General features: G+C 40.4%; 1 protein-coding gene across 1 annotated transcript in view; it reads right to left on the reverse strand.

Annotated features, from left to right (window-relative positions):
* Positions 1-45: 45 nt before the first annotated feature.
* The window catches only part of CATSPERE (catsper channel auxiliary subunit epsilon), a 37,687-nt gene continuing 20,836 nt past the window's right edge, over positions 46-16,896 (reverse strand). The window contains 4 exon segments of the mRNA XM_075089803.1: positions 46-265; positions 7,736-7,896; positions 12,311-12,410; positions 15,604-15,647. Coding sequence (XP_074945904.1) covers positions 46-265; positions 7,736-7,896; positions 12,311-12,410; positions 15,604-15,647 — 525 coding nt within the window.

Genomic DNA, 16,896 nt, shown 5'->3' on the forward strand with positions numbered 1-16,896 from the left:
ACGGCGGGCTGCCCTGCGGTGTGTCGGCCCCAACACACGCGTACGTTAAGTTTCCACTGTCAGGAAGGTCTGTGTTCGGGCCGCGCGGGAGCATCCCTGGCGCCGCCATTTTGTGTCGCTGGTCGGTGAAGAGCGGGAGTGTGAGCTGGCTTCGTGAGGTAGCGTTTGAGCCTTTGGGACCTGCGGATACCCCACGCGTGGGTACTGGTGGATGCGTGGCCACTCCTCAGGCTGCAAACCTTCGACAGTAACCTTGTCATATAACCTGGTGGTAAGGTAACCCTACATTTAAGCTTGTCAAGCAACAGCAAAGAAAAATTCCAGTTGGTAAAAGCGTCAACAGGAGGAAAGAAGCTTTCTCTCTTCCAGCAGATTGCATTTTATAAGGACAACTACTGCCCCTTCATAGCACCTCAAAAAAGGTGCAGTTGACAACAGGCTGTGAATGCGCCCTTGAGACAAAGGTGCTGCAGGAAGGATGTTGTACCACCCCAGGGGTGTTCTGGTTTCCGCTATCATTTTTGGCTGCAGATGTTAAGATGTTCAGCCCCTCTTTCTCTGCAAACTCCTCTGGGCTGCTGACCTCTGCACGCTGTGCTCCATTTCGTGTGCAGAACAGCTCCATCCTTCCCGTATTACAGCACAGCTGATGCAGGCAGTTTAAAAAGCATCAGTTTATTTCTTGCTTTGAGGAGTGATCTTGGTTAGAGGAAACTAGTATTGTTGCAAAAACTTACCAGAGGTTTGGCTACTGGTTGTCAAATAAGAAATTCAAACACCCAAGAGACTGGTGTATGAACCCGTGGTTCATCTTGGCCATATGCGGACTCTTGGCACTAATGCCTTACTTTGCTAGTGAAACAGTGAACCTGTGGACAGGATGTCTGTAACTCCTCTGGGTCACGTTATTCATCTGCTCCTTTGGCTGCCAGCTAGGAAGCAAGCCGGTAGTTTTTAAACCAAAAAGTTCAGTGGGAAAAAGTTGTGTCTGTAGCAGGGAATACTGAGGCAAATGTGATTGTATCTTAAAAACTGCAAGGGTCAAAACCATATCTGACAAGGCAGGGACTCCATTTCCAACTAACAGTGTGTGTTAACTGGAAGAGAGAAATAGAGAGTGCTGGAATGATTTCTAGTGAATCACTTAGTCTTCATTCTTTCCTGTTCATTGCCTGTCTACAAGATGCACTATGAAGAAAAAGGAGAGGGAAATGTAACTTCTAGCTTGTAGTGACAGGAGAGAGAGATAAAATTCATACTATATGTCATTTACATGACTTAAAAATTGAATTTTGGCATTTAAATATTAGACTTACTATATAGAGTACTAACACAATACTACAGTTCTGGCTTCCTCAGCGATGCAGTTTATCTTTTCATGCAGTTATCTGCAAAAGACAGGGAAATCCTTGTCATGGTTTAGCCCCAGTTAGCAACTAAGTACCACACAGCTGCTTGCTCACTCCCCCCGGTGAGATGGGAAAGAGATTCAGAAGAGTATAAGTGAGAAAACTCTAGGTTGCGATAAAGACAATTTAATAGGTAAAGGAAAAGCTGCATGCACAAGCAAATATTAAAAAAAAGGAATTCATTCACTCCTTCCCATGGGCAGGCAGGTGTTCAGCCATCTCTAGGAAAGCAGGGCTCCATCACACGTAACGATTACTTGGGAAGACAAATGCCATCACTCCAAATGTCCCCCCCCTTCCTTCTGCTTCCCCCAGCTCTATATGCTAGGCATGACGTCGTATGGTATGGAATATCCCTTTGGCCAGTTTGGGTCAGTTGTCCCGGCTGTGCCCCCTCCCGGCTTCTTGTCCACCCAGCAGAGCACGGGGAGCTGAAAAAGTCCTTGGCCAGTGTAAGGACTACTTAGCAAGAACTAAAATATCTGCATTATCAACACTGTTTCCAGCACAAATCCAAAACAGCCCCGTACTAGCTACTATGAAGAAAATTAACACTCTCCCAGCCAAGACCAGGACAATCCTTTTGAGCAAAAAGACCGTGATTAGCTAGGTGCCAGAAGCAGTGTTAAGAATGCATGAGTACTGCAGAAAGTTATGCCTCACAAGTTATGTTTTCTAGCAGTTTGCATTTATCTGAGTAGTCTGAAGAGTGAGAAAGTATGGTGTGGGGATACGCCAAGATAGCCACTAAGATCAGTTTGGCAATTTGGTAAAGGGGCTGAGATAAGTAGTGAGCACTGTTACCACAAAAGAAGTAGAGTGTGTGAACCCAGGGACTTCAGCCTTGTAGAACTGAAAGCCAAGCTGCTGAGCCCTTAGTAGGAACACAGAAAATTTCAGAGAAGGACACAAACCAAATTAATTGTCTGCCAACCTGTACTACATTTACTTCATGCCATGACATTTTCCTATCCTTGTATGGGAGAAATGCATGTAAAGAACAGTCTGGTCTCTTGTCTTTATGGAAAATGCCATTGTCTGTTTAGTTTTCAAAGGTGTAGAAATAGTCAAGATTAGAGAAGCATCAGTTTTCAGCCCTAAAAGAGAACTGAGAAAAGACTACGGCACCGGAGATTCACAAAGGCATGCAGAGCACCCTGCACTGATGTTGCCACGCACCTCCTGTGTGTCTTGTGCATTTGCCATATGCGCAGTGAAGGTGGAACACAGATGTGCAAATGCTCTAGAAGGAACTGGAGAGCTCTCATCTATGCTTCAGCCCATGGGACCATCCTTTCTTAAAGGAGGACCGACTTAATATTCAGTAGAAACAGACTGTTTTCACTGGAGGTGAAATTTCAGAGTTGATTTCTGATTTCTGATTTCTGTCTTGGTACAAACTGTACTGAAATAGATGCGATATGAATCATGCAAAGTGAATCAGTAACAAATGATCAAAAACGCTTATGTATTCTTTGTGCCAGATTTCTACAGCTTTTATAATCTTCATGAAAATGTTCATAAACCTGTGAATATCAAATAAAGTGATTATGAGAAGTCCAACCATTTATTTACCTATGGAGCTTTAGTAAACTTATTTTAGGACAAACAAAACAATTGTCATTAACAGTATAAGTTTTACAAGGTATTTTAACTTGCCAATAAGAAAATTCTGGATAGAAGTGCAAAAATGTCTTCAGCTGGAATGAAAAAATAGATCCAAATAAGAGACTTAACTGTTATAACAAGTATTGTAACCCTTACGTTTATATATTGAAGGAGAGAATAAGCCTGAGAGGATATATGATCCAAATATGTACTTTAAAGATAGAATTAACATTTGTTAAACAGGAAGTAAAACATATAGTATCAAAAGACAAAAATGTTTTCAGAGACTGTGCTGCTCATTATGGGAACTGAATTGGCTGTAGCCCCTTGGAAAAGTGAAAATTCTACTAGCATTTTTCTGTCAGATTTCACACTGAAAAGCTATGCTAATAGCTTGGGTAAGTCAGCCAAAGCTGTAAGGTGAGGCTAACCCAAGCATGAGGCTCACAGCTGCAGCTTAACTTAGTTCACCTTGAAAGGGGTCTGTTAAAAGCTGTTAGCCACCACCGACCTATACTCACAGATCAGTTAAAGTTGTATTCAATAGCGTGTCCTTGGTATTTGAAACTAAATATATTAAATTATTTTATAGAGATACAAAAATGCTTATAAAAAGATGAATAAACAATATTACAGCTGTCTAAAATGACACCATATTTTGACAATTTGTGTTATGGGATGTTAGTATTACAGATAGTAAGATACTGGTTGTTATGGTTTAGCCCCAGTCAACAGCTAAGCACCACCCAGCCACTTGCTCACTCCCCCCAGCCCAGTGGGATGGGGGAGAGAATCAGAAGAGCAAAAGTAAGAAAATTCGTGGGTTGAGATAATAACTGAATAATATTAATAATAATAATAATAATAGCAGCAGTAGTAGTAACAAAAAGGAAAACAACGAGAGAAAGAGAGAAAGAAAACCCAGGAAGAACAAGTGATGCAAGTGCCCGCCACCAGCCGACTGATGCCCAGCCAGTCCCTGAGCAGCGACCGCTGCCCCTGGGCAGCTCCCCCAGCTCTACACGCTGAGCCTGACATTGCATGCTATGGAATGTCCCGTTGGTCAGTTGGGGTCAGCTGCCCCAGCTGTGCCCCATCCCGACTTCTCGTGCACCCGGCAGAGCATGGGGAGCTGAATAGTCCTTGACTGGTGTAAGCACTACTTAGCAACAGCCAAAACATCAGTGTGTTATAAACATTATTCTCATACTAAACCCAAAACAGAGCACTATACCAGTTACAGCAAAGAAAATTAACTCTATCCCAGCTGAAACCAGAACACTGGTCTACTAAGTCTTGCTCTAGTTCTTTTGAAAGCTGAGTAGTGTTTGTGTATTAGTAATAGTGTATTTGTAGCTGATGATGAGGACGACCAAAAGATGAAGAGCATGATGACTGAATAAAGCATAATTCTAGTTGTATCTGACCTGAAATGCAAATGAAATTGGATTAAAATACAATTACTTTTTAGATTTCTGCCTTAATTAGTCAAGAATATATCAGATTTCATGCCAGCAGTACATTCACTCAGTACAGTCACCCATGACAATATTTATTTGGTTAATTATTAGGGATTTCTTTTCATCTGTATGGTCATGATTCAGAATCCAATAGGAATACCTAAATTACTTGCTTTTGCTGTCAATGGCAATTGACTTTTTCAGTCAGTGGCAATTCCTTTGATTAGGGAACAAGAATAAAGCCTTTTCCTAACAGGAGGTGACTGTACTGGGGTCCTTAGAATTCATCTGGCTTAAAAAGCTTTCCAACTCCAGGTATCTTTTGTACAGAACACAGTAAAAGATACCACAGAAGTTGGGATAAGAAGCAGGTAGTATCCACTGGTTTACCAGGCTGGGGCCTGCAGGTTGGGATCTGAGTAATATCTCTGAAGACTTTTCACCTAGTCAAGTTGTAAGCCTGGCCAAAGCAATTCTCTGGAGCTTCTGGGTATGTTGGAGAAGTGCTAATGGGATAATGTTACATTTTTTTCATTCCCATCTACGCAAATCCTCTATCTTTACCAGGAGGCTGCAGAAGCATGATTTCTGCAAGACAAATATTAATGGCTAGAAACGAGTCTAAGCAGTTGCAAGGGATGTGTCTAGCTTTGTGGATCTTGTAATAACACTTGCATTACAGCAAGCGAGGTTTGACAGGCTGGCAAAGTTTCTGTTTGCCTTCAAATAGAGATTCTGGAGAAACTGCATCATTAAAAATGTGTGGATAAATCTTCTGCCTTTATCTGTGACTCTTCTGCACAGAACAAGAACGTGGTATCTGGTCTTTATGCTTTTGTAATATCAAGATTATTTCACACAAATATTAAATAATAGAATAAGACTAGAAGAATAATTTAATATATTAAATAACTATAATATTTAGAAATGTCTACTAGGTGTTATGCTTCAATTACACCATATGTATGGACTGCAAAGAATGCTTTTACATCCCAAAAACTGAAACACATAAAAAAGCCCTGTTAGGTTATTTACACAGCTGAGAGCAAAACCAGAGAATCTTACGAAACTGTCCAGTGCCCAGAATCACCCATCCTTACATATTTAATGAAAATTTAAGTTCTTGATAAGTGGATTAGAATTATTAAATTATTCACATTATTCAAAACCTTCTAAAGTTATAACTAACACTCAAAATGAAGTACATAATAAATTTTAATATATTTGCAGTTACAATTATTTTTTCTGCAGTAAGGTCAACTTTTATGGGCATCAGGCGTGCAAATACACATTTTTATGTTTTCTCTGTCTTGGAGAAAGCACTTTCTACAAGAGTCATCCCAGCAGTATCAGCAGGGCTTGTGGAGGTTTAAACAGGAGGTAACGCGTCTTCGCAAAGATCAGGATACAAGGGAACATTTACGGCTTTGAGAGAGGTTAGAAAAAGTTTGAACGTTTCTCTTTACTGTAGGCTTAGTATAAGCAGGGAACATTGCAGCAACTGCAGTACGTTAACCAGTTGTGGAACAGTGGCTGGAGGTGACATGTTTTCAGAAAAGATACAGCACTGAAGAAGCTGTCAGGGTGAAGTGCAGCTGCTATGTGAGAAATCCATTCCATGGAAGTTCCCTAGTAACCATAGATGTCGGCAATGCCAGGAGAACGTGGTGTACCGCCTCTAAGAGGGGTTGTCCGGAGGGTGGAGCAGTGTGGAGACATCATGGCCAGGCTCTGCGATAAATGGGGAACTCAAGGTACCATGGAGCTGGTACACTGCGTATTTGCTACCCTGGGCCCACAGTCCATCATACTTTTAACAAAATGCTGTCCTTCTGGTGAACTTTGCTTATTATAATATCATTATAATACCAAAACACTCCTCCATCCCAAAAGTTACCCACCTCTAAGGTGCAACCACCCCTCATTGGGCATGCGCTTTGAATTTCTTCTAGCCTACACTTTTAAAAGTAAAGCGAGGAAATTTTACACCAATCATAATAAAGGTATGTATGACTAGAGTCACTCAAGCTCCACCTGAAAGGTAAATAATAATATAAAATGTGTGAAGAGAAAGAGGGTGTTAGGGAAGATACCATCGCACACGACACTGACTTCTGGGACCAGTCAATGGGCTCAGCCTCTCTTCCCCCCCACTGGGACGCCTTTGGGTAAGACTGGAAACCTCTGTAGAGTCACTTTAAATCTCTAACATATTAGGTGTGCTTTGCTTCACATTAGAGGCACTTCATATTTGTTTAGCATACCTGTAGCCTAGCAGTGTACTCATATCTTTGGTATTTATGTGTGTCTTGTAACCAGCAATCTTATTACTGGTAATCCAAAGAACCCGTGTATCTGTTGCTTTATTAAACTGTACTATTCGTTAACCTAGCTGTGATCGTTCTCGTTGAATGTGACCTGCCTGGGCAGCTGCCAGACTAGTTACTAACAACAAATACTCTGATGAGTGGTTACTTCTACAACCCTTAGAAAATAAACTGTTGACCAAGTCTGAGACTAAGACCGGACTTAGCCCCATCTAGTCTCCTCTCAGAGAAGGAGTTTAGAAAGCAAAGGGGTCCTGTCTGAACCTCGTGACTCAATGGTAGGGTCTCCCCCCAGCCACTCCTCAGACTCCTACCATTAATGCCACACCAGTCCTCAATGTTTTCCATCTGACCTCTGTGCTGGTGGTTCAAGCAAGCAGATTTGAAAGAAGGAGAGAAGAAAAGCCAGAACTGTGTCCTGTGCCAGGACCTTTTTCAGATTGTGAAACCTTACACTTATTGGTTTTAAGTGTAAGGTTGGCTGGTAGGAGTAAGCCACCAGAAAATGTGAACATTCCGGTTTATTTTGTTGACTTACCGGAATTTATCTATGCTCCCAAAATATATGGGATGTGGGGTAGTAGACCAAATATTTTACAGATCTATTTATTTTTAAAATTTTTGAGTGGATAAAAAATTGAAATATTAAATTGTTAATTTGAAGTAAAGGGGAGACAAATATTCTCTGAGCAGAAGCAATACTCTTGTAAGTTCTTGTAAAGTAATAAGACAGGATATTTTCAAAGATTTTGAGATAAGCTATGGTCATTTACATTTCTAAATTAGAGCTAGGCAGAAGTGAAAATATTGGTAGCACCCAAAGCCAAAGGAAGTCCTGAGCAAAAATATTTTTAAAATACCAATGGTAGGCATTTTATCCATTTTCACTCCACATGATTACATTTTATCACATTAAAAAAAAGACAATAACCTGTAGTTTCAATCTAATATCCTCACTCTGAACACGTAAATGGCACTATGACTAGTAGCCCAAACAATATAACTGTTTGAAGTGCTATTTAAAATCTGCTGCTGCTCATGCATTCCTTCATTTGTACTCTTCTGATGGAACACGAAACAAGATCTATAATTCTGAACAGAAACAATGAAAGAATTACTTATTTTTGAACTAGCTTTGAAAAGCAATTGAACACAAACACAGATTCGATGTGGTGGGTTTTTTATGTGCAAGTAGTGGCTGAAAATTAATAGATTCTGCTATGCAAATGTTCAATTGAGCATAAATTAAATGTCCATATGAACATAAATTATATAATTCGGTCCCTTGACAGAGCTATTAAGAAACTGCCAATAATGTCCCCAACCCATATATCAGTCCTTACTGTAACTGCATTTCTCCTAAAGGCATCATCTGAGAGAACTTTTTAATCTTAGTTTTAATGCGGCCTGTATTCAGTTTATCATATTCAGCCTCTATTACACAGATCTCAAGACTACTACTAGACAGAAGAAACAGAATATAAAATAGATAGAGAACTTGGAAGATGCCTCAGAATTTATTTCTGAAAATCTTCAGAAAATATTTTCCTCAATCTGAAAGGGGCGTGAAGGTGCTTCATAGTTACGGCTAAAGTCCTGGATGAGAAGGTCCTGGACAGGGCAAAGCATTAGTTCTGTGGTTATTACAGAACATATTCTGTTTTTTTCCCACCCAGCTTGGCTGCTTGAAGGTAAAAACCCCAGATGTCACGGTTCATACATTCTCTTTACGTTCTTTCAACCTCATAAAACTTGTGGGTTCCTGGCATGGCTTCCAATGGGAATCTGATCAATCAAACAGCAAAAATAAAAAATGTTTACTTCCTGTGCCTTTCTCAAGATGTATTGTCTATATGTACATGTCTACATTCATAGACATATACCCATTGGTATGTGTATAGAATCACAGAATCATAGAATCATTGAGGTTGGAAAAGACCTCTAGGATCATCAAGTCCAACTGTCAACCCAACAACACCGTGTCTTCTAAACCATGCCCTGAAGTGCCACACCTACATGTTTTTTGAACACCTCCAGGGATGGCGACTCCACCACCTCTCTGGGCAGCCTGTTCCAATGTCTGACCACAATTTCAGTAAAGAAATTTTCCCTAACACCCAATCTAAACCTCCCCTGATGCAACTTGAGGCCATTTCCTCTCATCCTATCGCTAGTGACCTGGGAGAAGAGACCAACACTCACCTTGCTACAACCTCCTTTCAGGTAGTTGTAGAGAGCGGTAAGGTCTCCCCTCAGCCTCCTCCTCTCCAGGCTAAACACCCCCAGCTCCCTCAGCCTCCCCTTGTAAGACCGGCTCTCCAGACCCTTCACCAGCTTCGTTGCCCTTCTCTGGACATGCTCCAGCACCTCAATGTCCTTCTTGTAGTGAGGGGCCCAAAACTGAACACAATATTCAAGGTGCGGCCTCACCAGTGCCGAGTTTAAGGGCACTATCACTTCCCTGCTCCTGCTGGCCCCAGTATTTCTGATACAAGTATGTAAGCTCTGTCAGTCAGAAAATCCTCCTGTTAATATAGATAGAGAAGATACACTAACATAAAAGATGTGAGGGGTCGCTTCTGCAGAGAATGCATTTTAGGAAAAAACGATGCATGCAAGCACTTCCTTGATTAAATAAAATTTAAAAATGTCTTAGGTAAGAGTTTTTTGTGTGTTCTAAAATCAGGTCACATTATCTTCATAGAAAACTAGAAAAAAGGTCGCCCATGAGGAACTGACTCTCGCCTACATTAATGGGCTAAGATAATGGTGATTGAAAAGGTTATCGTAGTGGACCAGTTTAGAAGAGGTCCATAGTCCCATACTGAAAGGATTTTCTTATTAAAAGATGCAGAAATTTAATTAAGGTTCCATTAAGAGAACAGTTTGCTGGCAGGAGAGTTGAGTCTGTTTTGCTTCTTCAAAAGTCTACCATCAAGAGGGTGGGAAAGCAGATTAATCTTCATATAGGATAATCTTTAACCTAATTGCATGAGGCTAAAAATGGCATGAAATGAGCTGTCATAGCTATCTGAGCTAGCAACTGGGCCCCAGCCTGATGTAACCCCATTACTATGACCCTTTGAGCCCGACCCATCAGCCCGTTGCTCACCCACTGCATTACGTGATTATCCAGCTGTGTGCTGGGCATTTTGTCCAGGAGGATACTGTGGGAGACAGTGTCAAAAGCTTTACCGAAATCCAAAAAGATCAATCAGCTGGCTTCCCTTGGTCAGCTGGGTGAGTGACCTTGTCATAGAAGGAAATTAAGTTTGTTAGCCAGGACTTTCCCCTCGTGAACCCATGCTGGCTGAGACCTATGACTGTGTTGTCTTTCAGGTGTTTCTCAATAACTCCCAGAATAATCTTCTCCATAACTTTGCCAGGTACAGAAGTGAGACTGATGGGCCTGTAGTTACCGGGGTCATCCCTGTCGCCCTTCTTGAAGATTGGGACAACAATTGCCAGCTTCCAGTCAATTGGGACCTCTCCAGATTCCCAGAAGCATTGAAAAATCATTCACTGAAAAATCACTGGAAGGCAGGAAAGTGGGGGAAATGTGTACATCAGCTCTTCTAACCATATGATTGGGAATGAGTCTGATGCTGACCTGAAAGCCAAGCCTCCCCTAGAGCATAGTATCAATAATACTATTGATACATAAGACAAAAAGAGCAATACTGAGCAAAAATTGCTCTCTTCACAAGGAGCCAAATGGACAAGACAAGGGGCAATGGCTACGGGTTGCACCAGGAGAGGTTTCATCTCGATGTAAGGAAGAATTGTTTTACGGTGATAACAGTCATAGTAGAAGTATTTTAAACAGACATATACAACTGCAGTGATGAAATAGACTTCAGCCTAAATTTAACTATAGCTGTGTTTCTAGTATCAAGATCACAGACAGACTACTAAAAATGCTTACTGAATTGTAATGACATTATTGCTCCTTTGAGCAAAAGCCCAGATTTGGGGTTCTGTGAAACAATTTTGTTTAGATGGGAAATAAACACTGTGAAGTTGACCTAAATGTCAAGGAAACTACTGATAAATAGGATATCCAATGGAATCCTCTCCAGTCTGGCACTGGTAACAAAACTGTCTCTGGCTTTGATGTGGAAAGGATTTCAGACAAATTTCTGTCTCTGAACAACTCAGCAAAGACAATATTTTGCAGAAATTTCAAACCAGATACTCCAGCCTTGCGCACAAGAAATAGCTCGTTCTTTGCCTTTACTTTTTTAGAAAGGATGAACAAAATTTTTATTGCTTATTCTAATTCTGCTGGCTTTAACCCACTCTTCTGACAGCCTCCTGGTATGTGTTTGCATCTGAGGAATTCTTTTTAGTTCTATAATCCCCCTCTGGCTTCCTGTCTAGCACTCTTCTTTGTGTTCCACTCTTCTGTATTACAGGAGTTTCAATTATTCCTACTGTTGACCACAAAGAGTGCTTTACTGAGTATGATGTGACACCTTTGCCTTTCTTGCAATATAATAATTTAAAATGCTGATAAGGTATCTTCAGCCCCAAATTATTCTTTTAGATTATTTTACAGTTAGACCAATGCAGTATCGTTAGATGAGCTTTATTCTACCCTGTCAATGCTTCACCATGCCCCCCCTTCTCCAAGGATATCAGTACTGCAAGAATATGAAGTAAGATAACAATACATTTTATTCACACTATCACCAGCTATTTCTAAACATGCATTTTCATATCTGTGGTCCCCATACTTTATCCTATGTAGGGTTTTTACTTTGTTTAAGCATCATGAGCCAAGGCTGTGCTTTATACAGACAACCTGCCTGTTAAAAATACAAATTAAGAAAAAAAACAGATTAAAAATGTGAGTTTTAAATGTGTATCATTTGAAAGTATGGTACATGAAAAGGTGGCATCATGCTTTAGTATATTTGATTTACTTATCTTTAAGAGATAATTGTGTTTGTCAGGGTTGCAAATGAATAAGTAGGATCATGTCCAAAACTCCAGCGTAGCTGTGTATGTATACACAGGAGAGTGTCAAAGAGTTCTTTCACAAATTGAGCTGTCAGAGGAGGCTACCAAAGTTCCTGTAACACTATATGTAGATGAGGATTTGGCTTAAATATCCTTCGTCATCCTACTGAAAAAGGAAGCAGTGTACTAATTTTAATTATAAATAGATTGCACAGAATAAGTTTTGATGACCATGTGGATTAGTGCGTATCATTTTTTTTCTCTTTGGAGACAAGGCAGTCTGAAATTTCAAAGTTTCATTTCCCACACCATATTCTATTGGGCACATTTTTCTTCTGTTTACTGTATTGTTTTGATACCTCCCACATGCATAACTTTGAATAGACTATTATATTACGTCCAGTATATGAAATGTTAAAGTGTTATGCAGCTACCTACATCCATTCAGACTAAAGAGGTTTCATCAAGTTTAAGAACAGCCATACTTTGCATGTAGACCGTTATGCATAAAACGTTTAAGTTACATTCTCAGTAGATGGCTTACTTCTTTCATGAATGAAGTGTAGCCATAGTTAGTTCTGCCTTTCATCTCCCATAATATAAAATTTGCTTCAACATTTCTAACATATGAATGACCATCATATCTATAAAACATGGAATGTGACATCTCAATAAAATGGCACAAGGACACAAACAGCCTTTGTATTCAGAACGGTGCACGAATCAGTGAGCATGTAGAGCTGCTGCCGCTGCAGAGGGTAAGAGAGGTAGGCAGCATGCTGACAAGACTTTTTACTCTAAGGCACGGTGTCTTGCAATTACAGCACTGATGTGGTGCAGCAATACCCACGGAAACCAAAGCATCCAGTACGATGTGTGAAAAGAAACATAAAGATTTGATAACATTACTCTTGCCATTGGACTTGGATGCTTTCTGCAGGTTCAATCCCTACATGACCTTGATAGAAGTAGTCTTCCTCGTGCCTCACAACTTATCAGCAGTTTACTTACAAGGAAATAACAGGTTGGAAATACTCTTCATAAAGAAGTTCCATTAGGCAACCATATTTATCCCAATCATAATGGGCTACCCAGAAAAGGAGAGAATTTATTCAGATACTGAATGTTGCACTTTGTTTCTCTCTTTCATATGCAGCCCAACTAGAATGAAACCTGTAATTCTTACCTGGTCCTCATCTGTTGGGTTCTACAGAAGTTTCCTAATGAAATGAAATCAACAATCATTAAACCCCTTGGTTTTATTTATCTTGATATGGCATAGTGTTGATTGTTTAGACAGAAAGAATTCAAACTGCCACTCTTCTCCATGACTTAAAAACATAAGCAGCAAGTCTTTCTTTCTACTATATAGTTCAAACTTGCTTATGTTATTAAAAATCAATTTAAAAATGGCACTAGTTTCTAAAGATTTGTAGCCAGCTATTGCAATCAGCATTACCCAGAACTAGTAACTGAAAATTTAGGTAACAGAAAAATTGCAGTCTCTACTTTCTTTACACTGTTAATTTAACAGCACAATGGGTGGAACGCTGAACTACAGCAAATCCTCATTAACCTGTTAGGATCAGGTATGGATAATGCTTTTGCAGATATTTCAGGAAGTAATCTGAGAAAAGAGAAAAATATTTCAATAGTTTTCTGCATTGATTCAGTCAGGCTATTCTGGTAGAGAATACTTAAACACCAGTTCAGTTTAAGTTCATAAGTATGGGTCTGTACTGTAACAAAAGAAAAAGGTGGCAGGAACATTAATATCAGAACAGCCTCATTTTATATTAAGTGATAAATATCCAAATATAGCACTTCAGTTTCATATGACAGCATGTCCATAATGCCTAGTCTTCTTTGGGCCATTAATACAGTGTCTTACCCAGGTGTTTTGTGGCTAGTCAAATCATGTTTGTCACAGACAACGTGTACAGGTCTAAAAGACAAAGGAAAAAAGATCTGTATAATTTAGCTTCATTTAATACTTCAGCACTGAACAAGCATGTAAATGATTTTTCATTATTCTATGCTTTAAGAATTATCATTTGTTCAATAATTTTTCATCTATTATTTTGGTATTTTGAACTCTATTCACAAAAAATATGCTTTCCCAATAATTTCAGGATGTTACTGAGTTTTCTAAGGATATTAATTTTTAAAGAAAATATGGAAAAAGTGGCTTTGGGGATGAATTTTAGGCTAGTTTCAAAATAATTCTAAAGCTAAAAGAGATCTATTGCTTATGCTTTTATTTTCCTGAACTCTTTGATATGTCAGAACTCTCAGTATGAGAATGAATTTTGAGTTAATCACAGAATCACAGACTGGCAGGGGTTGGAAGGGACCTCTGGAGATCATCTTGTCCAACCCCCCTGCTTGAGCAGGCACACCCAGAGCAGGGGGCACAGGAACGCGTCCAGGCGGGGTTTGAATGTCCCCAGGGAAGGGACTCCACAGCCTCCCTGGGCAGCCTGTGCCACTGCTCTGGCACCCGCACAGGAAAGAAGGTTTTTCTCATGTTTAGCTGGAACTTCCTGTGTTCCAACTTGTGCCCATTGCCCTTGTCCTGTCGTTGGGCACCACTGAAAAGAGCCCAGTCCCATCGTTCTGACACTCACCCTTTACGTATTTATAGGTATTTATGAAATCCACCCTCAAGTCTTCTCCAGGCTAAACAAACCCAGGTCTCTCAGCCTTTCCTCATAAGGGAGATGCTCCAGTCCCCTGACCATCTTTGTAGCTCTCCAATGGACTTGCTCAAGCACTTCCCTGTCCTTCTTAAACGGGGGGGCCCAAAACTGGACACATCACTCCAAATGTGGTCTCACCAGGGCAGAGTAGAGGGGCAGGATAACCTCGCTTGATCTGCTGGCCACACTTCTTTTTATACACCCCAGGGTACCATTGGCCTTCTTGGCCACAAGGGCACATTGCTGGCTCAGGGTCACCTTGCTGTCCACCAGCACTCCCAGGTCCTTCTCAACAGAGCCGCTTCCCAGTAGTTCAGCCCCCAGCCTGTACTGGTGCATGGGGTTGTTCCTCCCCAGGGGCAGGACCTTGCACTTGCTCTTGTTGTATTTCATGAGGTTCCCCTGGGCCCAGCTCTCCAGCCTGTCCAGGTCTCGTTGGATGGCAGCCCAGCCTTCTGGTGTATCAGCCGCTCCTCCCAGCTTGGTATCACCAGCGAACTTGCTGAGGTTACGCTCTGTCCCATCATCCAGGTCACTGATGACTATGTTGAACAGGACTGGACCCAGCACAGACCCCTGGGGAACACCACTAGTGACAGGCCTCCATCCAGACTCTGCTCCGTTGATCACAACCCTCTGAGCTCTGTTGTTGAGCCAGTTCTCTGGCCACCTCACTGTCCACTCATCCAACCCACACTTCCTTAGCTTGCCTGTGAGGAGGCTATGGGAGTAATAATACTATACTTCTAACCATGAATGTAAACAGTTCAGAGAGTTTTAGGAAAATAAGGCTGAACAAACTGCAGATCATCTTCTCTATCCCATTGCCCCAAGACAGGATAAAGGATACCTACATTACGCTGTCTTTCCCAGGGATGATAATGAGAATTGATAATATTATGGAAAGTTGGATATTTTAATTTTTAAAAAATGGCTAGTTATTTTTGTCAGAAGTTATAAGCTATATAAATCTGTACATAATTCCAAAAGATAAACATTTCAATTGTTTTTATGCATTTATGCAGCAAAATAAACATTTTATAAATCTAATACGTGATATATATGAGGCTAAAAATACAACTATATTAGCATTTTTTTCAACTAGTTACCCAGAACTAAATAAATTATTGAAACTTACCTCTCAAGAACGATATGCCTTCCTGGAGGGCAGCCAACACAAAAGTAAGGCACCCGAAAAAAATACAAACTTCAGTTTATCCAGGAAACCTTCCAGAAGTGAACCTCATCCATGCACTTTGAGGAGTCTGGTCACTACGAATGGGAATAGCGGCTGTTGCACCAATTCTGCATGCTGGTTCAGTACTATGGCTCCTGTCTTGTCCACAAACTGTTTCTTATCTTTCTCGTCTTGGACACTTCTTCATCAATACTGTACTGTGAACTCCCTCTCTTCCGCATTTCTACTTAGACTTTGTATTATTTTACATGATGTTAGTTAATTGGAAGGATATGAACTGGAGTGGAACCTTCCTGGCAATGGGTCAGGATTTGCTCACAAGAATCTGAGAAGCATTGTTACTGTATTTTTTTTTTCTTATCAAGCTACAGTGCCTACCTGATGCTGTAATTTACTTGCATTTTCAAAGATGCTAGGCTGTCGTTCAGCTGACATAACACCACTGGTTAATTCCCTACAAAAGAATCCCCTGCCCCAGACAAGAATTTATGTTAGAATTTATCTTGAAATAAACCAGTAACACCAAAGAAATGAAATGCAGCAATATCAAGGTCATTTCATTTGGAGACAAGAGGCACCTATTATTATTACTTATTATTTCTTATTTTATTAACACATCACCTACAATGTCAGCGTCCCATTTTACTCCCACTGTGATACACTAATACTAATACAGCTATTGTTGTGGTGTTACAGGTGTATGTTTGAGGGACTATGAGAGTCAGTCCTAGCAGTCAGTGATTTTTAAATGCTTATTGATTCCAGAGAAAGAAGTTTGACCTTATTAGACCTCCTGATTAATTTTTTAGTAATATAGCAGCTATTCAAGGACAGACTACATTTTTCAATGTTAGTTTCAGGACTAGTTCTCTTGGAATGGTAGAATAAATTCTGCTTTGGGAGGATGGATTAATGATTGCTGTGAAATGGGACTTTATAGGTAAACATAAGTCCAATTAAAGTGAGGTAGTGAAGACAGCTAGAAAATGTGAACAGATGAAAGATTTTTTTTTAGTTTGCGGACAAAACATATTGTGAAATGAAGAAAAGTCAAGTTTGGGTGGGAGGTTGTCCTGGTTTCAGCTGGGATAGAGTTAATTTTCTTCATAGTAGCTAGTATGGGACTATGTTTTGGATTTTTGCTGGAAACAGTGGTGATAACGTGGAGATGTTTTGGCAGTTGCTAAGCAGTGCTTACACTGGTCAAGGACTTTTTCAGCTCCCCCTGCTCTG

This window comes from Phalacrocorax aristotelis, chromosome 3 (assembly GCF_949628215.1).
Source record: "Phalacrocorax aristotelis chromosome 3, bGulAri2.1, whole genome shotgun sequence".
In the NCBI taxonomy this organism is placed as follows: domain Eukaryota; kingdom Metazoa; phylum Chordata; class Aves; order Suliformes; family Phalacrocoracidae; genus Phalacrocorax; species Phalacrocorax aristotelis.